Here is a 20,275-nt window from a genome sequence, read left to right on the forward strand (position 1 = left end):
TATCAAAATCGTAGATCCGTATCAACTTTTGAGCGATTTCCGATAACCGGAAGTGGTACTTTTTTAACTTTGAATTTTCTAAAGCCTATAACTTGTGTACTTTTTCAGATAGATAAATGAAATTTCACATGTAAGTAAAAGATCTAATCCGTTGAACGGAATTAGTAATTTACACTATTTCCGATTTCTCAAAAAACAAAACGCATATAAATTTATAAAAAACTAGTAATATTCCACACTATTATGCACATTTTGTTTTGGCGTTCACTTGGTGCGCAATTCTTTTATCTACTAGATTCTATTCTATTTTAACAAGCTTTTATTTAACTTGCTTCCTCTGTCGTCAGTCTGTCTAGATCGAAACGCCGGAGTGAAAATTCAGACACTTCTACTTGACCTATACGATTCACAGTTAGCACGTGGGTCAAGACATGAAGACAATGCAATCTGAAATTAAATTTGACTTAATTGGATACCTAAATAATTTTTTATGAATTAATTAAAATTTGGACCGAATTAGTAGGCATGTCTATCCAACCACACGTCATCACGTTCAATAGCTGCGCTATCACGTTCAGTTGGCGCGCAATGGTTTTTACTCATGAAACTCTATTATAAATAAAAACATGTAATGCACTAAACAAAAATGTCACAAAAAACGTTTTAATAGCAATCTTTTATATATTGATGCACTAAAAAGTAGAAAATAAATTATACACTACTATTTAAATAACTATAAAGAAAAGTGTGGATCTCTTCCTTAACATTAATAAAGGTATCCAATAGATACTAAAGTGACCCACGCTTTTCTTTATAGTTATTTAAATGGTAGTCTATAATTTATTTTCTATTTTTAGTGCATTAATACATAAAAGCTTGCTATTAAAACGTTTTTTATGAAATTTTTAAAAGTTTAAGTAATTAAAAATCATGTCTATATTCCGAGTTGCCATCCCACGTAGTGTTATATAAGAATATTCGACAAAGTTTAGGGGAGATTACTCCCGGTTTATTTTATATAGTTATAGGCTTTTGTAATATTGAAAGTAGAATAAGTTCAAATTCCGGTTAGCGAAATTCGCTGAAAAATTTGATACAAAACTACAAATTTGATATAATACATGTACATAAATTTTCATCAACCTAGCTATAACGGTACTCAAGTTATCGTGTTACAGACACACATACACACACACTCAGACATACGGACAGAACTGCAAAGCCCAGTTTTCCCGACTCAATTACGCGTAGAACGCCAAAATTTTGATCAATCTGCATTTATTATTTTTGCCCGATTAAAAAAGTCCCCTATGCTCCGTATGTGATGAAGTACTGAGGTGTAAAACGATGAAAACTGTCAAAATTTCATGTGATTTTTGTGTACGATGACAATATTTCCTCTATACCCTGTATAAGAGAAAGTACAATATTATAGTGAAGAAAAAAACCCACCTTAAAAACGTCTTAATAACAAACTTTTATGTAAAATTGCACTAAAAAGTAGAAAATAAATTATTTTCTTTAAATACGGAATAATACATTACTATTTAAATAACTATAAAGAAAAGCGTCGGTCTCTTTCTAAATATTAGTAAAGGTATCCAGTAGATAATAAAATGGCCCACACTTTTCATCTATAGTCAGTAATAAATACAGATGGATGTTGTAATGTTTTCTTTATCGTTAGCAGGTTTAAGTTATGGTGTCAACCCCCCCCCCCCCCACCACCCTTGTTGGGATTTGTCAATTTCCATATTAAAAGACTTTTTCACTAATTAATAATTTATTTATTTGATATGATCGTGTAGGTAGTTTAAAGCAATCACCGGGTGGAGGATGGGGGGGGGGGGGGGAGGGAGACACACCAACTAAACATTTAGAATTTGCCGAAGTAAAAGGTTTTTCTGAGAATTGTAGTAACTGACACATCAAACCACATCTGAGGGAGTGGGGAGTGACCCCAAATTTAATTATTTACTACAAATGCAATGATTTTTTTCACCTGCATTAATAACTGTTAGAGTTAGGCGCCTAAATGCTTTCAATAGGTGCATTAATATTATGTTTGCACAAATTAGCGTCATTCGACAAAAAGTTAAGCGTATACACAGACTTACAAATGTACGTGTGTGATATATATATATATATATATATATATATATATATATATATATATATATATATATATATATATGGTCCGTTGAGGGAAAAATACAACGGCCGCTAGGTTTATAGTGTTGTCTTTTTCTTCTAAACCGAAAACAAAACCAAAATCACCACCTCAACTTCGAATTAAACCGGAAACGATTTTTATCCAGAATCGGCATTTTGACCGGATTTAAGCTTGATCTATGCGTAGTTACTACACATTGATACTAAATATAGTCGTAGTCATGCCCCTAAACTCTGCACGCAGACCCCTTTTAAGATTAGAGAAATAAATGAGGTGGTAATGTTTGTGTCCTATTATCAAGTATCGATGACGTCTTATTATTATGTATTTTTTGGGCAATGGCTTTTTAATTCTATGTTTACTCTAGAATCAATGACGCCATATTATAGTGTGCACTTTTCCAGATTTAGAATATTTCCTACTGTATGTTCCCTGTGACGTCACGTTTCGTTTTTCGTCTGACTGTAAAAGTTTTTACTTTGCTTGGATAGTATAGCGTTTACAACATATACAGTGAAAGATAGAGTGACAGACAGAGTGACAGAATAGTTAAACTATCATTAGGGTTATTTAAATGTATATATATATATATATATATATATATATATATATATATATATATATATATATATGGAAAACAGTTTGACTTAACATACGGTGACGCCAAATGAAACAAACCACTTTGTATAATTAGAAACACGAGCTTGATCTTGAACTAATAAACCGGGAGTGATCTCCTCTAAACTTTCTCGAATATCCTAATATATAAAAGTCCATATGCGCACTTCTCTCTCTCTCTGTCCGCAAAATATTTTCGCCGGATATCACATCAGAATCTTCAGCGATATATGTAGAATTTGATACGGAATTTTGTTGAAAATAATATGGTAGATGTTTTAAATGTATAACCAACATTTTATTTAAAGAAGGAAAATAAAAAAATAAAGGCGTATTCGAATGTAGAAAAACAATTTTAATTGTGCAACCGGAAAAGTGTTTATAGTTGGGACAAGAGCGCTTTTAACAATGACGTCACTTATGTTTACACTAAAAAAGAGCACAAAACTAATGACGTCATCTTCCGAGTTTAGAATAAAATAAAGAAATGAACTATTTCATTCAAATGTGATTTAGTGCTACGTACGCTATGAAATGATTTTCTCGCCCTAAACTTTTATAAGTTTTTACTTTATCTAATTGGATTCTAGATATAGATCTAGATCTTGATTCTAGATCTAGACTAGATCTACGGAAAAACTAGGCGTAGACGCTAAGATCTTGATAACTACCATTGAACAGCCGGGTTTTTAAAAGAAATCTTTTACCGATGAAGGAATGAACTATTTCATTTAAATCTATAGATTTATACATAAAAACCTAATAAAAATAAAACACTTTAAAAACAAGAAGAATACCATGGAAAAAAAAAACAAGAAGAATACCATGGAATAGCCGAGTTTTAACGGAATCATTTAAGCCACTTAATCAGTGTGTGCCTGTGTTATGTTAAATGTATCGAATTTTTTAGCTAATTAGTTATTTCTTTGCTTTGTCACTAATATCGTTCAGCGTGTGGTACTGCACATTGCGTTTTGACCAATAACTATTTTATATATTATTTTTCTCAAACAAGTTCAATGTTTTAAAATATATAGGCCTATAATTCACGTGAAACGGGTACCGATGGCTAGTTCTTATATAAAACAGCAGGGGATGGGAACTCCATATTAAATACTTAAAGTTTTTAAAATAGAATAAAATCTCGTAGAAAAAAGAATTGCACACCAAGTGAACGCCATATGAAATGTGCATAACAGTGCGCAATATTATTAGTACTTTATACATTTACATGCGTTTTTAGAGAAATCGGAAATAGCGTAAATTAGTACTTCCGGTCAACGGAAATTACTCAAAATTTGACAGAAGGTAGAGAATTAGATCTTTCACTTACATGTAAAATTTCATGTATTTATCTGAAATATTACTCAAGTTAAAGGCTTGTGAAAAATTCAAAGTAGAAAAAGTACCACTTCCAGTTATCTACGATGTTGATAAAATACTTATATACAAAATTTCATCAACCTAGCTGTAACGGTACTCAAGTTATCGTGTTTACACACACACACACACACACACACACACACAGACACACACACACACAGACATACGGACAAGATTGCAAAATTATGTTTTTCCGTATCAGTGAGGTGTAAAATTTTTGTTTTTGCACGATTACAAGACTTTCTCTATACTTCGTATATACGAGAAAGTAAACATGAAAATTAATATGGACGTAAACAAATGTAAACATAACAAGATTGCAAAATTATGTTTTTCCGTATCAGTGAGGTGTAAAACGTCGAGATTTGTAAAAATCTCGATTTTTTTTTGCACGATTACAAGACTTTCTCTATACTTCGTATATACGAGAAAGTAAAAATGCCCCATACAATCATGTTTCCTCTAATATAAATTTTATTTATTTTTCCAGTCGATGCTATCATACTCTGAGAAAATTAAGTACCCGATAGATGACCAGAAGACCATTATTGTTGAAGCCTTCGTTCCTCAGACTTCCCAAAAGTAAGCAAGATATAATATCTAAAAACTGATAAAGGTACTCAGTAGCAAAGAAGACTAGTTAATTTAATCATCTTTGTTCAAAAAAATATATTTTTCAACCAAAATTGTTATTTTATAACATTTGTGTAATAAGTACGAAATTACTTCCGGTTTCATTAAGGCTAGAAATGGTCAAAGAAATAATTACTAATGATATAGATCTAATAGTAATTTGGCAAACATTCTTATTTTTAATTTGAATTAGTAGAGCCAGGGTGTTGTGGTGATTGGGGATGCTTTATTGTTTAATATAATTACAATTCAACGCCATATAGCATAGATCACAATTGTGTATTGTATCATTGAAAATAATTGTTTTAACTTTTATTGTTTTACTCTCCCTGTCCATTCCGGTAGACTTCAAGGAGAGGTTGAGGGCAGTTTTTGAAAATATTTGAATTCATAAAATGATTCTAAACGGATTTTCATTGGCCTATATTCGATACAAAAATATAAAAAATTAGTGTAATCTATGGTTCCCAAAACAGCTTTAATTTTTACAATGTAACTATAATTTTATCGCTTGCCATATTTTTTTGCAAGTTTTTTTTTTAAAGTTAGTATGATTACATAGATTTTTTCATGCCTATTATTGTTTTTATTTCACTTTCTTTTCGTCTTTTTCCTTTAAAGTGGTGGTGGGGGGGGGGGGGGAGCGTTCTGAAACGGTATGTAAAATCAACATTCCGGCAGCAAATGGTACTTTACATGACAGTGCTGCAACCCGGAGCCCTATTTTTAGAAGGCCCCAAAGTGTTCTCTATTAAACGAGAATAAATTTAATTTTCCTAACGACCTCTAGTATTATCAGCCAAAAGCTAATGCCGAGTGCGAAATACTAAGTGCCGGATTTTTCATCATTTAAATGTCTCTTATTAGCTATGTTAACGTGTGAAAACCTGTGTCGAGCTTTGACATTGATATAATACTTTATGTCTACGTTTCTATTTCATTAACAATGCCTTCTTCCTACCCCTCTTAACGTTTGAATATGATTAACATATACGTTTTTCCAGTTAATATATCAACAAATTCAACTTATATATATATATATATATATATATATATATATATATATATATATATATATATATATATATATATATATATATATATATATATATATATATATATTGGTGCGTAATACATGATCCCACTGCCTCGATATTAGTATTAGGGTAATTGAAGCTTTATTCCTCATCTATATCGTCTACAAGAAGCATTTAAACATGTTACGAACGCTTAAAAACTAGATTAGGTTCTTTTAAAAGCTGCTCAAATATTGCGGGGTTTTATTAAGAATTCACGCCACAGTAAATTTGAAAAGGTTAAAAAAATCTTTCAAACAAGATAAATGGCCCGTTGACGGAGAGATACAACGGGCGCTAGGCTGATAGTGGTGTCTTTTTTCATTAACTCGAAATTAAAAAAAAAAAAAAACGAAAATAAAAAAAAAATCACCACCTAAACTTCAAATTTTACCGGAAACGAAAAATGTCATTGAAAATGGATTTTTATCCAGAATCTGCATTTTAACCGGATTTAAGCTTGATCTACACGTAGTTACTGCACATTGATACTAAACACAGTCGAAGTCAAATCCCTAAACCTTGCACCTAATCTCAAACACAAAAAAAAGTCGCATTTAGGTGGGGGGGGGGGGCTCTGCCCCGAGCACCCCCCCCCCTCCCTACACACACACTATAAAGCACGTCTATCGTCCCATTCAACAAAATATACTTTTTATTTTAAAAAAAAAACATATTTTTACATGTGTCCGCCCCCTTCCAAAAAATTTAGTCCACCCTCACCCCCGAATATTTCAAGAACCCCTCCCCCTTCTGGGGAGGAATAACTGTGAAAGAAACACTGGTCGCATTTGTAGCTCATACAAACTGAAGGTAGAGCCCACTTCTATAATATAGACCTGTTTCCTACAGTGTTCGTTTCAGGCTTTTTCCGGGGGGGGGGAGGCACTTGAATTTTTGCATGGGCGAATAAATTTCGACGGGTCGGGGAAGGACGACACTGGTAAAAGTATAAATTTTCTCTATGAATTATATTATGCCTTTTTGGGAGGGGGGGGGGGGATTAGACGTTCTACCGTCGGTGGGGGGGTGAGGGGGAAATAGACGTTCTACCGTGGGGAGGGGGGGGGGGGTAAAAGGGGCTTTGCCCCTACCAGAAGAGAAACTCTTCACGCAAAACACTTATAACATTAGACACATTAATTAAATTCAATGTTTACTCTAGAATTAATGACGTCAGATTACTGTGTGCACTCTCCGGCTTGATACTATTTTCTACAATATGCTCAATGTGACGTCATGTTTCGTTTTCCTTTTACTATGAAAGTTTTTATTTTGCTTGTATTTTCTCTATAGCGTTCTTGTCAGATACATAAATAGATAGATACACAGATAGATAGATAGACAGTCAGCGAAACTATTATTATAGACGAGAAAAATGGCCCGTTGAGGAAGGATACAACGGGCGCTAGGTTGATAGTGATGTCTATTTTCTCTAAACTAAAACCAAAACCAAAATCACCACTTTAATTCAATTTAAACGGAAACGAAAAATGACATTGAAAACGGATTTTTATCCAGAATCGGTACTTTAATTTATACAAAATATAGTCATAGGCATATCCCTAAACCATGCACCTAATCTCATTCATGACGAAAGTCGCATTTAGAGTTTCTTTTAGGCAACTCTACTTGGGAGGAGGGGGCTCCGCCCCCCCCCCCCCCCTCCACACACACCCCAAAACATGTCTACCGTCCCATTCAACGAAATATAATTATATACTTTTTCCAGTGTCCGCCCCCTCCCAGGAAATTCTACCCCCGCCCCCCAAAAAATTCAAGTACCCCCACCCCTCCCCGGGGAGGAAAAAGTCTGAAAGAAACACTGGTCGCATTTGTAGATCATACAAACTAAAGGAAGAACCTCTGCGGTGCTTCGCCCCTACCGGAAGAGATGCATGAAAAAAAACTGTGCAAGCTAAACACTTTTTAGATTAGAAAAAGTCCCCCCCTCCGGGGATGAAAAAGTCTGAAAGAAACACTGGTGTCCCATTCAACGAAATATAATTATATACTTTTTCCAGTGTCCGCCCCCTCCCCGAAAATTCTACCCCCGCCACCGAAAATTTCAAGTACCCCCACCCCTCTCCGGGGAGGAAAAAGTCTAAATTAAAACCACCCCCCACCCCCCACACACACCACCCCCCACCCCCCCCCCCCCTAAAACAAACATGTCTACCGTCCCATTCAACGAAATATAATTATATACTTTTTCCAGTGTCCGCCCCCTCCCCGAAAATTCTACCCCCGCCCCCGAAAATTTCAAGTACCCTCACCCCTCTCCGTGGAGGAAAAAGTCTGAAAGAAACACTGGTGTCGCGCATAGCCACTACGCGAAGAATTGCATTAAAGAAATTGCAAGAAAACCACTTTTTAGATTAGACACATTAATTAGGCGGTAATTTTATTATAGAGTATCGATGAGGAAATTTCTTTTGAGTTGGGGAGGGGGGGGGGGCTCAGACGTTCTTACGCGGGGGTGGGGCTTCGCCCCTACCCGAAGAATTGTATGAAAGAAACTCTTCACGCAAACCACTTAGATTAGACCAAATTGCCTTTGTATTGAATGTTTACTCGATAATCAATGACGTCATATTAATGTGTGCACTATCCGGCTTGAGATTATTTTTTAACACGTTTTTATTAACTCAGCTTCGCGTGGATGTGTTTGTTGTTAAAATTGACATCGAAAATTAGCCCACTTCTGATTGCTCTATAGATCTGAAATTTGGCATGCAGGTTACTTTCGCCTAACAATTTCAGATGCAATCATAAAAACTAGCAATTAGAGACCGTAATTAGCTTAATTTAATTACGCCCAAAGGACCATAAAATTGAGGACATGATTTCTAAAGATACCGACAAGACTGGAGGCTTGTTGACACAGTTACTTCGGCCCCAATCGATGTGAGCGCGCTGGCCGTGATCGTATAGTGGTTAGTACTTCGCGTTGTGGCCGCGACAACCCAGGTTCGAATCCTGATCGCTCAAGATTTTTTTAGTCCGTGTATTTATAAACACTTAGTCAATTCATACTTAATCAAGTCATTAGATAAAGTAGAAAATAAACTATATAAAAAACTTTTTTAAAAACCACGTTTTTCATGTGTAGCAACGGACTAAAAAGGAGAAAATAAAATACTTAAAAAAAACTTTTTAAAAAACCACGTTTTTCTTGTGGACTAAAAAGTAGAAAATAACTATTTACATACATTTGATGACAAAAAACGTGGGTCGGGCAGATGGGTCGGGAAATTTGATGGTGAACGTACCCACGTTTTTTGTCATCAAATGTATGTAAATAGTTATTTTCTACTTTTTAGTCCACAAGAAAAACGTGGTTTTTTAAAAAGTTTTTTTTAAGTATTTTATTCTACTCTGTGCTAAATGTGTCGACGTCATACTTCGTTTATCGAATTACTATGCATGCTTTTATTTTCCTTGTGTTTTCTCTAGAGCGTTCTTTTCAGATAGATAGATAGACAGACAGCGAAACTATTAGTATTAACGAGAAAAATGGCCCGTTGAGGAAGGGTACAACGGGCGCTAGGCTGACAGTGCTGTCTCTTTTCTCTAAACTAAAACCAACCCACCCCCCCCACACACCACCCCCCAACCCCACCCCCCCCACCCCCCCCCCCACACACACCACCCCCCCCCCCCCCCCCCCACCCCCCACACACCACCCCCACACACACCACCCCCTCCACACACCGCTTCCCCCCCAAAAAAAACATGTCTACCGTCCCATTGCAAGAAAACTACTTTTTAGATTAGACACATTAATTAGACGGTAATTTTATTATAGAGTATCGATGAGGAAATTTCTTTTGAGTTGGGGAGGGGGGGGGGGCTCAGACGTTCTTACGCGGGGGTGGGGCTTCGCCCCTACCCGAAGAATTGTATGAAAGAAACTCTTCACGCAAACCACTTAGATTAGACCAAATTGCCTTTGTATTGAATGTTTACTCGATAATCAATGACGTCATACTAATGTGTGCACTATCCGGCTTGAGATTATTTTCTACTCTGTGCTAAATGTGTCGACGTCATACTTCGTCTTTCGAATTACTATGCATGTTTTTATTTTCCTTGTGTTTTCTCTAGAGCGTTCTTTTCAGATAGATAGATAGACAGACAGCGAAACTATTAGTATTAACGAGAAAAATGGCCCGTTGAGGAAGGGTACAACGGGCGCTAGGCTGACAGTGCTGTCTCTTTTCTCTAAACTAAAACCAACCCACCCCCCCCACACACCACCCCCAACCCCACCCCCCCCACCCCCCCCCCACACACACCCCCCCCCACCCCCCACCCCCACACACCACCCCCACACACACCACCCCCTCCACACACCGCTTCACCCCCCAAAAAAAACATGTCTACCGTCCCATTGCAAGAAAACTACTTTTTAGATTAGACACATTAATTAGACGGTAATTTTATTATAGAGTATCGATGAGGAAATTTCTTTTGAGTTGGGGAGGGGGGGGGGGGGGCTCAGACGTTCTTACGCGGGGGTGGGGCTTCGCCCCTACCCGAAGAATTGTATGAAAGAAACTCTTCACGCAAACCACTTAGATTAGACCAAATTGCCTTTGTATTGAATGTTTACTCGATAATCAATGACGTCATACTAATGTGTGCACTATCCGGCTTGAGATTATTTTCTACTCTGTGCTAAATGTGTCGACGTCATACTTCGTCTTTCGAATTACTATGCATGTTTTTATTTTGCTTGTGTTTTCTCTACAGCCTTCTTGTCAGATAGATGCATAGACAGACAGCGAAACTATTAGTATTAATAATTTGCTATTGATTTACTTTCCTTCATTTTTGCAATGGACAGGATCATGAAATTCCACCGAAAAGTTTTTAAAATGACAATAGCTATATTGAGAGTACGCAGGCAATTCGGAAGCTGCTGGTTAAACTAAGCTTTCAATGTCACTAGAGACACAGTATTGAAATTTGACTTAGTAGAAAGTGTTTTTAGAACATAAAAGAAATGCTGGTTAAACTAAGCTTCAATGTCACAACAGACAAAGAATTAAAAATTTGACTTAGTAGAAAGTGTTATTAGAACATAAACAAATATATGATCAAGATTTAAAGATTTAAAGATTATTATTCTTCTATTTATATGTCATCGGGTGCGGAGGGGTTGGGGGGTCAAATGTTACGCCTAGTTCATTCTTTATTAGCATTTCGCACCCAGGCTGGCCTGCTTATATTTTGTACTTTGTTGTGGTAGACAGCTTTTGCTATAACACTATAACCACATTTTTAAAATGTTTCTTACTCATGCTAGAGAAAATGTGTTTATATTTCTTGAAGCTTTATGGTGAGCCTCTCTGACAATGAATATTATTCAGAGAATATACCTCTACAAGTTTACGTTGACTTTAACCAAAATTATGTGGAGATAACCTACCAAAAGGACGGACTTTGGTCGGATGAGAAAGATAGAGTAGAAACAATCCCATTTGTCCGAGGGAAAGACTTTGAGTTCAAGATAGCTCTATTGAATAATTTGTTTAAGGTATGTAGATTTTACAAAAAATATTAATGGGCCTCTAGTAATTATTTTTTAAGTTTTGAAATTATTTAAATAAATTTTATTTTTAGCTGTCCATCAACGAAGTGTTTTTTAGAGATTTTAATCTCCAGATGTCCAAAGATCTAATCCACTACATACATGTTGATGGTAATGTTGACATCAAGAGGATTTTCTACTCGGTTCGTTGTGTTTGTCTATAAGTGTATGTATGCTTTATGTGTGGAGAAGAAATGGAGTCATTCGAGAAACTTTGATGGTTGATGTTATCTGTTAAATATAAATGTTTAAGTAATAGATACATTAATATAAAAATTACTAAAAAATGTGGAGTCACTGAATATTTGAAAAATGAGGGTTGTTCCAAATTATTGTTACAAAATGTAAATATGACAGCTGCATAAATCTTTACAGTATAACACGCCTAAAGAAGGTATACCAAGGAAATATTGTTTTCGATAAAAAGTATACTATATTTTAAAGCAAGATTACATATTATATACGACAATTTTTATATAATAAACTTTGTTATATCTTATTATAATGTCTTCTGTATGTTAATAAATACGTACTAACACGATTTTTTAAATTGATTTCAACAATTGTAGTATCGTTCCCCGGTAAGTTGAACAAAATCCTTTTTTTTTTATTAAAAGAAGAATTTAGCTCTGATTATATATATATATATATATATATATATATATATATATATTTATATATTTATATATATATTTAGGTATATATATATATATATATATATATATATATATATATATATATATATATATATATATATATATATACATATATGTTGTTTTTAAGGCACGAATAAGAATTTATGGGCCGATTTAACTATTTTCTAATTCAATTGTATAGTATGAAAATAATAGACTTATTGGAAAAAAAAATAGGAACGAAGAAGAAGGAGAATGAAAACCCTTTTTGTGTTTAAAATACCATTTTTGTGACCCTGTTAATTAAAAAAAATCATCTCAATTTTACAAGATTTCTACTAAACGTTTTATAATCCGTCATCATATTGCATTTGACATAATTGGTAAGCTGAATTTCGTATGTATTTGATAAGCGGATTTTCAATCATCTTGGAAACACCCAAAGGCTTACAATCGGCTTTACAAATTACACAGATATGTTATTTTCCTGACCTACTTTTCGTTACATTTGTTGTACTCAGTTGGTACTTTGTTAACACTAAAAAGCCTACTTCTTTTTTATTTATTAAATAACTAAGCATACTGCCTAGCTTCGCTTAGGTTTTCAAAAAAGTTGAGAAATTGAATAATTAATTAATATGTGATTGGCTGTTATGTTAAATGCTTTTTTTTTTTAATTTATACAATGGGGTACTTTTATTGTACCCATAATTTGATGGAATATTCGCAAACTTATAACTCGCAAGGTTATTAGAACTGAAAGGGCTTTCATAAAAATTATGTGTATATATATATATATATATATATATATATATATATATATATATATATATATATATATATATATATATATATATATATATATATATATATATATATATATATATATATATATGCTGAGAAAAAAATGCGGGAAAATAATGATAGTTTTCCGATAAAACATGATTTGGAAAATATTAATATTAGCAAACTCTAATCAGTAAGTTCTTATTAAATAGCCAAAGGTGGTTCAACTTGAGGTAGACCCAGCTGGAGAAATGATCATCGTCAATGGATTCCCAACTAAAAACACAGAAAGGTATATGCATTTTTTCTTCTTCATGATTTGCTTTTAAAGGGCAATATTATATTTTTTAGCCAACTTTAAGGAATTCTTTAAAAATATTCTCTTAATTTTATATGCTGAAAATTATTTTAAAAAAGAATAAATAATTAGCACGTTGAGGAAAAACTTAGACGAGCACTATGCTGACAAAACTAAAACTTTGCTGAAAGTTTAACCTTAACCTCATCTGAAAGCTTGTGGGACGAAGTTGTCTATCGGTAGAGAGCTGGACTGCTAACCCGTAAGTCTCGAGTTCGAATTCGGGTTCAAGTCAGTAAACCGTCCCTGAGTCCACCCAACTCTGATGGGTATTTAACTCACGTTAGGGAAAGGAACGGCGGCTGGGCATAGTGCTGACCACACTATCTCTTCATATGCCGAGGTCACAGAAACAAGTGAACTCTACCTCACTTGCCCCATATACCGTCAGGTTTGAAAGGGAAACTTTACTTTTTTTTTACATCTGAAAGCTTAACCTCAAACTTAGCATCGGCTCTAACCTTAACCTTTTACCACAAGGAACTTGGACTTTAACAGTTTACAGGAACCACAAGATAAACCTGAACCTGAACACAACAAAAAAGATTAATAAGCAGTGTCGCTAATTTATCATATACATTTGATTTCATTTAAAATAAACGCTATATGTTTCATTTTTAACGTTTATTTTTCCCTATGACTTACATAGGCTCTAAAGTCTATAAAAGTTTTTTTTTAATATTGGGGGAGGATTAAAGCTTACAAAAATTAATTAATGCGAATGCTTTAAACAGATATTTTGTTCATTGCTCTGTGTGTGTTCTGTTGATTGAGTTCAGGTTTTGGAAATAGTTCTAATAAATCGGATGTAGATCTTTAAATTGATATCCAACGTTAATTAAGGGAGGGGTGTTGATTCAGAAATAACATATTTTTGTATTAAAATATGTTCACAAGTTTCTACCAGCTACTTTTTTACTTTCTCGTATATACGAAGTATAGAGAAAGTCTTGTAATCGTGCAAAGAAAATCGAGATTTTTGCAAATCTCGACGTTTTACACCTCACTGATACGGAAAAACATAATTTTGCAATCTTGTCCGTATGTCTGTGTGTGTGTGTCTGTGTGTGTATGTGTATGTGTAAACACTATAACTTGAGTGTCGTTACAGCTAGGTTGATGAAATTTCATATATAAGTATCTTATCAAAATCTTAGATCCTAATTAACTTTTGAGCGATTTCCTATAACCGGTACTTTTTCAAATTTTGAGTAATTTCCGTTGACCGTAAGTAGTAATTTACGCCATTTCCGATTTCTCAAAAAACGCATGTAAATTTATAAAGTACTAATACTATTCCGCACTATTATGCACATTTTGTTTTGGCGTTCGCTTGGTGCGCAATTTATTTTCTACGAGATTCTATTCTATTTTTAAAAATATCTATAATAATAGTTTCGCTGTCTGTGTATGTATCTATCTGACAAGAACGCTCTGTCTGACAAGAACGCTCTAGAGAAAACATAAGCAAAAATTCTATCTGAGAAGAACGCTATAGAGAAAACACAAGCAAATTAAAAACATGCATAGTATTTCGAAAGACGAAGTATGACGTCGACACATTTAGCATGTAGTTGAAAATAATCTCAAGGCGGAAAGTGCACACAGTAATATAATGACGTCATTGATTATCGCGTAAACATTGAATACAAAGGAAATGTTGTCTAATCTAAATGGTTTGCGTGAAGAGTTTCTTGCATACAATTCTTCGGGTAGGGGCGAAGCCCCACCCCACGCGTAAGAACGTCTGAGCCCCCCCCCCCCCCCTCCCCAACTCAAAAGAAATTTCTTCATCGATACTCTATAATAAAATTACCGCCTAATTAATGTGTCTAATCTAAAAAGTGGTTTTCTTGCAATTTCTTTAATGCAATTCTTCGGGTAGTGGCTAAGCGCGACACGAGTGTTTCTTTGAGACTTTTTCCTCCCCGGAGAGGGGTGGGGGTACTTGGAATTTTCGGGGGCGGGTGTAGAATTTTTGGGGAGGGGCGGACACTGGAAAAAGTATATAATTATATTTCGTTGAATGGGACGGTCGACATGTTTTTTTTAGAGGGGGTGGGGGGGGGGTGGTGTGTGTGTGGGGGGGGGGGGTGAGTGGGGGGTGGTTTTAATTTAGACTTTTTCCTCCCCGGAGAGGGGTGGGGGTACTTGAAATTTTCGGGGGCGGGTGTAGAATTTTCGGGGAGGGGCGGACACTGGAAAAAGTATATAATTATATTTCGTTGAATGGGACGGTAGACATGTTTTTTTAGGGGGGGGGGGGGTGGGTGGGGGGTGGGGGGTGGTGTGTGGGGGGGTTTAATTTAGACTTTTTCCTCCCCGGAGAGGGGTGGGGGTACTTGAAATTTTCGGGGGCGGGTGTAGAATTTTCGGGGAGGGGGCGGACACTGGAAAAAGTATATAATTATATTTCGTTGAATGGGACGGTAGACATGTTTTTTAGGGGGGGGGTGGGTGGGGGGTGGGGGGGTGGTGTGTGGGGGGTGGGGTGAGTGGGGGGGTTTAATTTAGACTTTTTCCTCCCCGGAGAGGGGTGGGGGTACTTGAAATTTTCGGGGGCGGGTGTTGAATTTTCTGGGAGGGGGCGGACACTGGAAAAAGTATATAATTATATTTCGTTGAATGGGACGGTAGACATGTTTTTTGGGGGGTGGGGGTGGGGGGGGGGTTGGGGGTGGGGGGTGGTGTGTTTTGGGGGGGTGGGGGGTGGAGGTGGTGTGTGGGGGGGGGGGGTGGGTTGGTTTTAGTTTAGAGAAAAGAAACAGCACTATCAACCTAGCGCCCGGTGTATCCTTCCTCAACGGGCCATTTTTCTCGTTAATACTAATAGTTTCGCTGTCTGTGTATCTATGTATCTATCTGACAAGAACGCTCTGTCTGACAAGAACGCTCTAGAGAAAACATAAGCAAAAATTCTATCTGACAAGAACGCTATAGAGAAAACACAAGCAAAATAAAAACCTGCATAGTAATTCGAAAAACGAAGTATGACGTCGACACATTTAGCATAGAGTTGAAAATAATCTCAAGGCGGAAAGTGCACACAGTAATATAATGACGTCATTGATTATCGCGTAAACATTGAATAAAAAGGAAATGTTGTCTAATCTAAATGGTTTGCGTGAAGAGTTTCTTGCATACAATTCTTCGGGTAGGGGCGAAGCCCCACCCCCCGCGTAAGAACGTCTGAGCCCCCCCCCCCTCCCCAACTCAAAAGAAATTTATTCATCGATACTCTATAATAAAATTACCGCCTAATTAATGTGTCTAATCTAAAAAGTGGTTTTCTCGCAATTTCTTTAATGCAATTCTTCGCGTAGTGGCTAAGCGCGACACCAGTGTTTCTTTCAGACTTTTTCCTCCCCGGAGAGGGGTGGGGGTACTTGAAATTTTCGGGGCGGGGGTAGAATTTTTGGGGAGGGGGCGGACACTGGAAAAAGTATATAATTATATTTCGTGGGACGGTAGACATGTTTTTATGGGGGTGGGGGTGGGGGTGGGTGGGTGGGGGTGGAGTGGGTTTTGGGGGGTGGTGGGTGGGGTGGGTGGGGGTGGGAGGCGTGGGGGTGGGGGGTGGTGTGTGTGGGGGGGGTGGGTTGGTTTTAGTTTAGAGAAAAGAGACAGCACTATCAACCTAGCGCCCGGTGTATCCTTCCTCAACGGGCCATTTTTCTCGTAATTAATATAATTAAAAATCATGTCTATATCCTGAGTTATATAAGAATATTCGAGAAAGTTTAGGGGAGATCACTCCAGGTTTATTACTTTCTCGTATATACGAAGTACGAAGTATAGAGAAAGTCTTGCAATCGTACAAAAAAGTAGAGATTTTTGGAAATCTCGATGTTTTAGGGCTCCCTGAGTCGGAAAAAACTAGTTTTGCATCTTGTCCATATGTCTGTGTGTGTGTGTGTGTGTGTGTGTGTGTGTGTGTGTGTGTGTGTGTGTGTGTGTGTGTGTGTGTGTGTGTGTGTGTGTGTGTGTGTGTGTGGTGTGTGTAAACACGATAACTTGAGTACTGTTACAGCTAGGTTGATGAAATTTCATATATATGTATTTTATCAAAATCGTAGATCCGTATCAACTTTTGAGCGATTTCTGATAACCGGAAGGGGTACTTTTTGCGTGGAATTTTTCAAAAGCCTATAACTTGAGTACTATATCAGATAGATAAATGAAATTTCACATGTTAGTATAACATCTAATTCTCTGCCTGCTATCAAATTTTGAGTAATTTCCGTCGACCGAAAGAAGTAATTTACGATGTTTCCGATTTCTCAAAAAAAAAAACGCATGTAAATTTGTAAAGTACTAATAATATCCCGCACTATTATGCACATTTTATTTGGCGTTCACTTGGCGTGCAATTCTTTTGTTTAATGAGATTCTATTCTATTATAACAAGTTTAAGTAATTAAAAATGGAATAAAAATATTGTATTATGTCCCGAGTTGCCATCCCCCGTAGTGTTATATTAGAATATTCGATAAAGTTTAGGGGAGATCACTCCCGGTTTATTAATATTTAAAATGAGCTTTCAAACATTCTTTTTAGTTAAATATAAATATTTTCACAATTCTGTATTGTTGTTTGTTTTTTCTTTCTCCGATACTGAAACTTTTTTTTATAGTTTTGTAAATTTTGATAAACATACTTTAACAAGAGTAAAATGTTCTTTTAGATAATATTTTTTAGCTTAATACAAATATTTTGACAATTCTGTGTAGCGGATTTTTTTTTCTTTCGTTGATGCTGAAACTAATTTTTAGTTTTTTAGGTTTTAATAAATTATTCTTTAACTATGGAAAATTATTTCAATCCAGACGCATAAGTACGATGTAAAACGTATCAGTTTTGTTGTTTTTTTTTGAAAATGCAAAAACATTCATATTAAATGTTTCTCAAGAATCGACTTTGATAATTCTGAAAACAGGTTCACAATTTTCCTGACATGTAGTTCTGGCTTGAACGCACAAAACTCAACAGTGGACAACATACCTGATATAACTATGGCTTTCGATGTTCGATTTACTGGGAATGCTATTGTCATAAACCACAAGACTAATAATGAATGGGGCATGGAAGAAGTGTTCAAGAATCACAAATTTGAAGTCAATATTCCCTTTCAGCTGAAGATTACATTACTTCCAGGGTATATTGAGGTCAGTATCCTAATATATATATATATATATATATATATATATATATATATATATATATATATATATATATATATATATATATATAAGCCCATGATCAGTATCTTCAGCAATATATGGAGAACTTAAAGATACGGAAATTTGTTACAAATAATATTTTGGATGTATTAAATGAATAAACTAAAATTAGTTGAAAGAAGAAAAATAAGCGTAAGGGCATATTCGAATGTAGAAACACATATTTAATTATTCAACCGGAAAAGTGTTTATAGTTCTGACAAAAAAATCTCTAGAGAACATACAAACAGCACAAAAGCAAACACTGGCAAAAACAAGGGCGGCACATGAAACAATGAGAAATATATCATGATCAAACAATGTTAATAAAAAGTTTAAACTACGAAAATGACACAACACTAATGGCGTCATTGATTATACGATAAAAATAGAATTAGAAATCGAAAGTCGAAAATGATGCACAATACTAATGACGTCATCTTCACTAAGATGCACTTCCCACATCTTCCAATTTTAGAATATAAAGGGATGAACTATATCATTCAAATAAGATTTAGATCTATAAATCTACTAAGAAGACGTACGCTATGGAATTTATACATTTTTCTTGGCAAAAAATTATAAAATTTAAAAAAATAAATCATTTTTTTAAAAGACAAAAAATACCATCGAATAGACTGTTTTTTAACGGAATCATTTGAGCCACCTAATCACTTGATATGGTGTTGTGTTGACATATAATGTATATAATTTTGTTTTTATTTTTCTAATATGTATTGGTAACCTAAGTAATATTATATGTGTCGGATTTTTGCATATTTAGTTATTTCTTTGCTTTATCACTAATGAGTAGTATATTAGGTCCCTTTTGGAGCGAATGGGTGAGCAGGATGCGGATGCGGATGCGGATGCGGAACAAAGGCTATATAGGAAAATACTCCCCCAGCCTGGTACAATGACATATAGCAAAATACTCACCCACCTGGGTAAGTGGGTGAGCAGCCTGGTACAACGAGATATAGTAAAATACTCCCTGGGGGAGGTGGAGGTACATCCTCATATAGTAAAATACTCACCCAACTGGGTGAGGGTGGGTGAGGGTGGGTGAGCAGCCTGGTACAATGAGATATAGTAAAATACTCACCCACCTGGGTGAGGGTGGGTGAGGGTGGGTGAACAGCCTGGTACAACGAGATATAGTAAAATACTCACCCACCCTAGGGTGGGGGATGCGGATGCGGAGTAGGTCAGTAGGTCACCACCGGTGACCTTGTGACGTAATCAGTGACCTAGTTACGTAATTTTAATGAGTTTTTTAATTAGTTTTAATGAGTTTTTTAAATTTTAATTAATTTTTGACCTAGTTACGTAATTTTAATGTGTTTTTTAATTAATTTGATTTTAATTACTTTGTTTATATTGTGTAATTTTAAAATGTTTATTGAGTAGTTACGTGATTGGATTTTAATTTTTTTAAATTTTTAAATTTTTTTAAATTTTTAAATTTTGTAATTTTAATTATTTTAATTAGTTTAATTATTATTAACTTATTTTAATTAGTTTAATTATTATTAACGAGTTACGTAATTGGAGTTTAATTTTTTTTTTTTTTTAAATTTTTAAATTTTTTAAATTATTATTTTTTAATTTTAAATTTTATATTTGTTTATTTGTTTACTTGTTGTTTAATTTAATTACTTTGTTTATTTTGTTTTGTAATTTTTATTGACGAGTTACGTAATTGGATTATTTGTTTGATTTTTAATTAATTTGATTTTAATTACTTTGTTTGTGTTTTGTCTGTTTATTTTTAATAAGTTTAATTAATTTGATTTTT

At 35.0% G+C, this 20,275-nt stretch overlaps 1 protein-coding gene across 2 annotated transcripts in view; it reads left to right on the forward strand.

Annotated features, from left to right (window-relative positions):
• The window catches only part of LOC131928293 (32 kDa beta-galactoside-binding lectin lec-3), a 36,104-nt gene that overhangs the window by 7,054 nt on the left and 8,775 nt on the right, over positions 1 to 20,275 (forward strand). For both annotated transcript variants that reach the window (XM_059284282.1, XM_059284283.1), the window contains exons 3-7: positions 4,665 to 4,756; positions 11,221 to 11,425; positions 11,512 to 11,622; positions 13,113 to 13,192; positions 18,195 to 18,423. In XM_059284282.1, the coding sequence (XP_059140265.1) occupies positions 4,665 to 4,756; positions 11,221 to 11,425; positions 11,512 to 11,622; positions 13,113 to 13,192; positions 18,195 to 18,423 (717 nt within the window). The remainder of the gene's footprint in view (positions 1 to 4,664; positions 4,757 to 11,220; positions 11,426 to 11,511; positions 11,623 to 13,112; positions 13,193 to 18,194; positions 18,424 to 20,275) is intronic.

Source organism: Physella acuta, unplaced genomic scaffold, assembly GCF_028476545.2.
Source record: "Physella acuta isolate Inbredline_101_S28 unplaced genomic scaffold, ASM2847654v3 ptg001480l, whole genome shotgun sequence".
Classification (NCBI taxonomy): Eukaryota; Metazoa; Mollusca; class Gastropoda; family Physidae; genus Physella; species Physella acuta.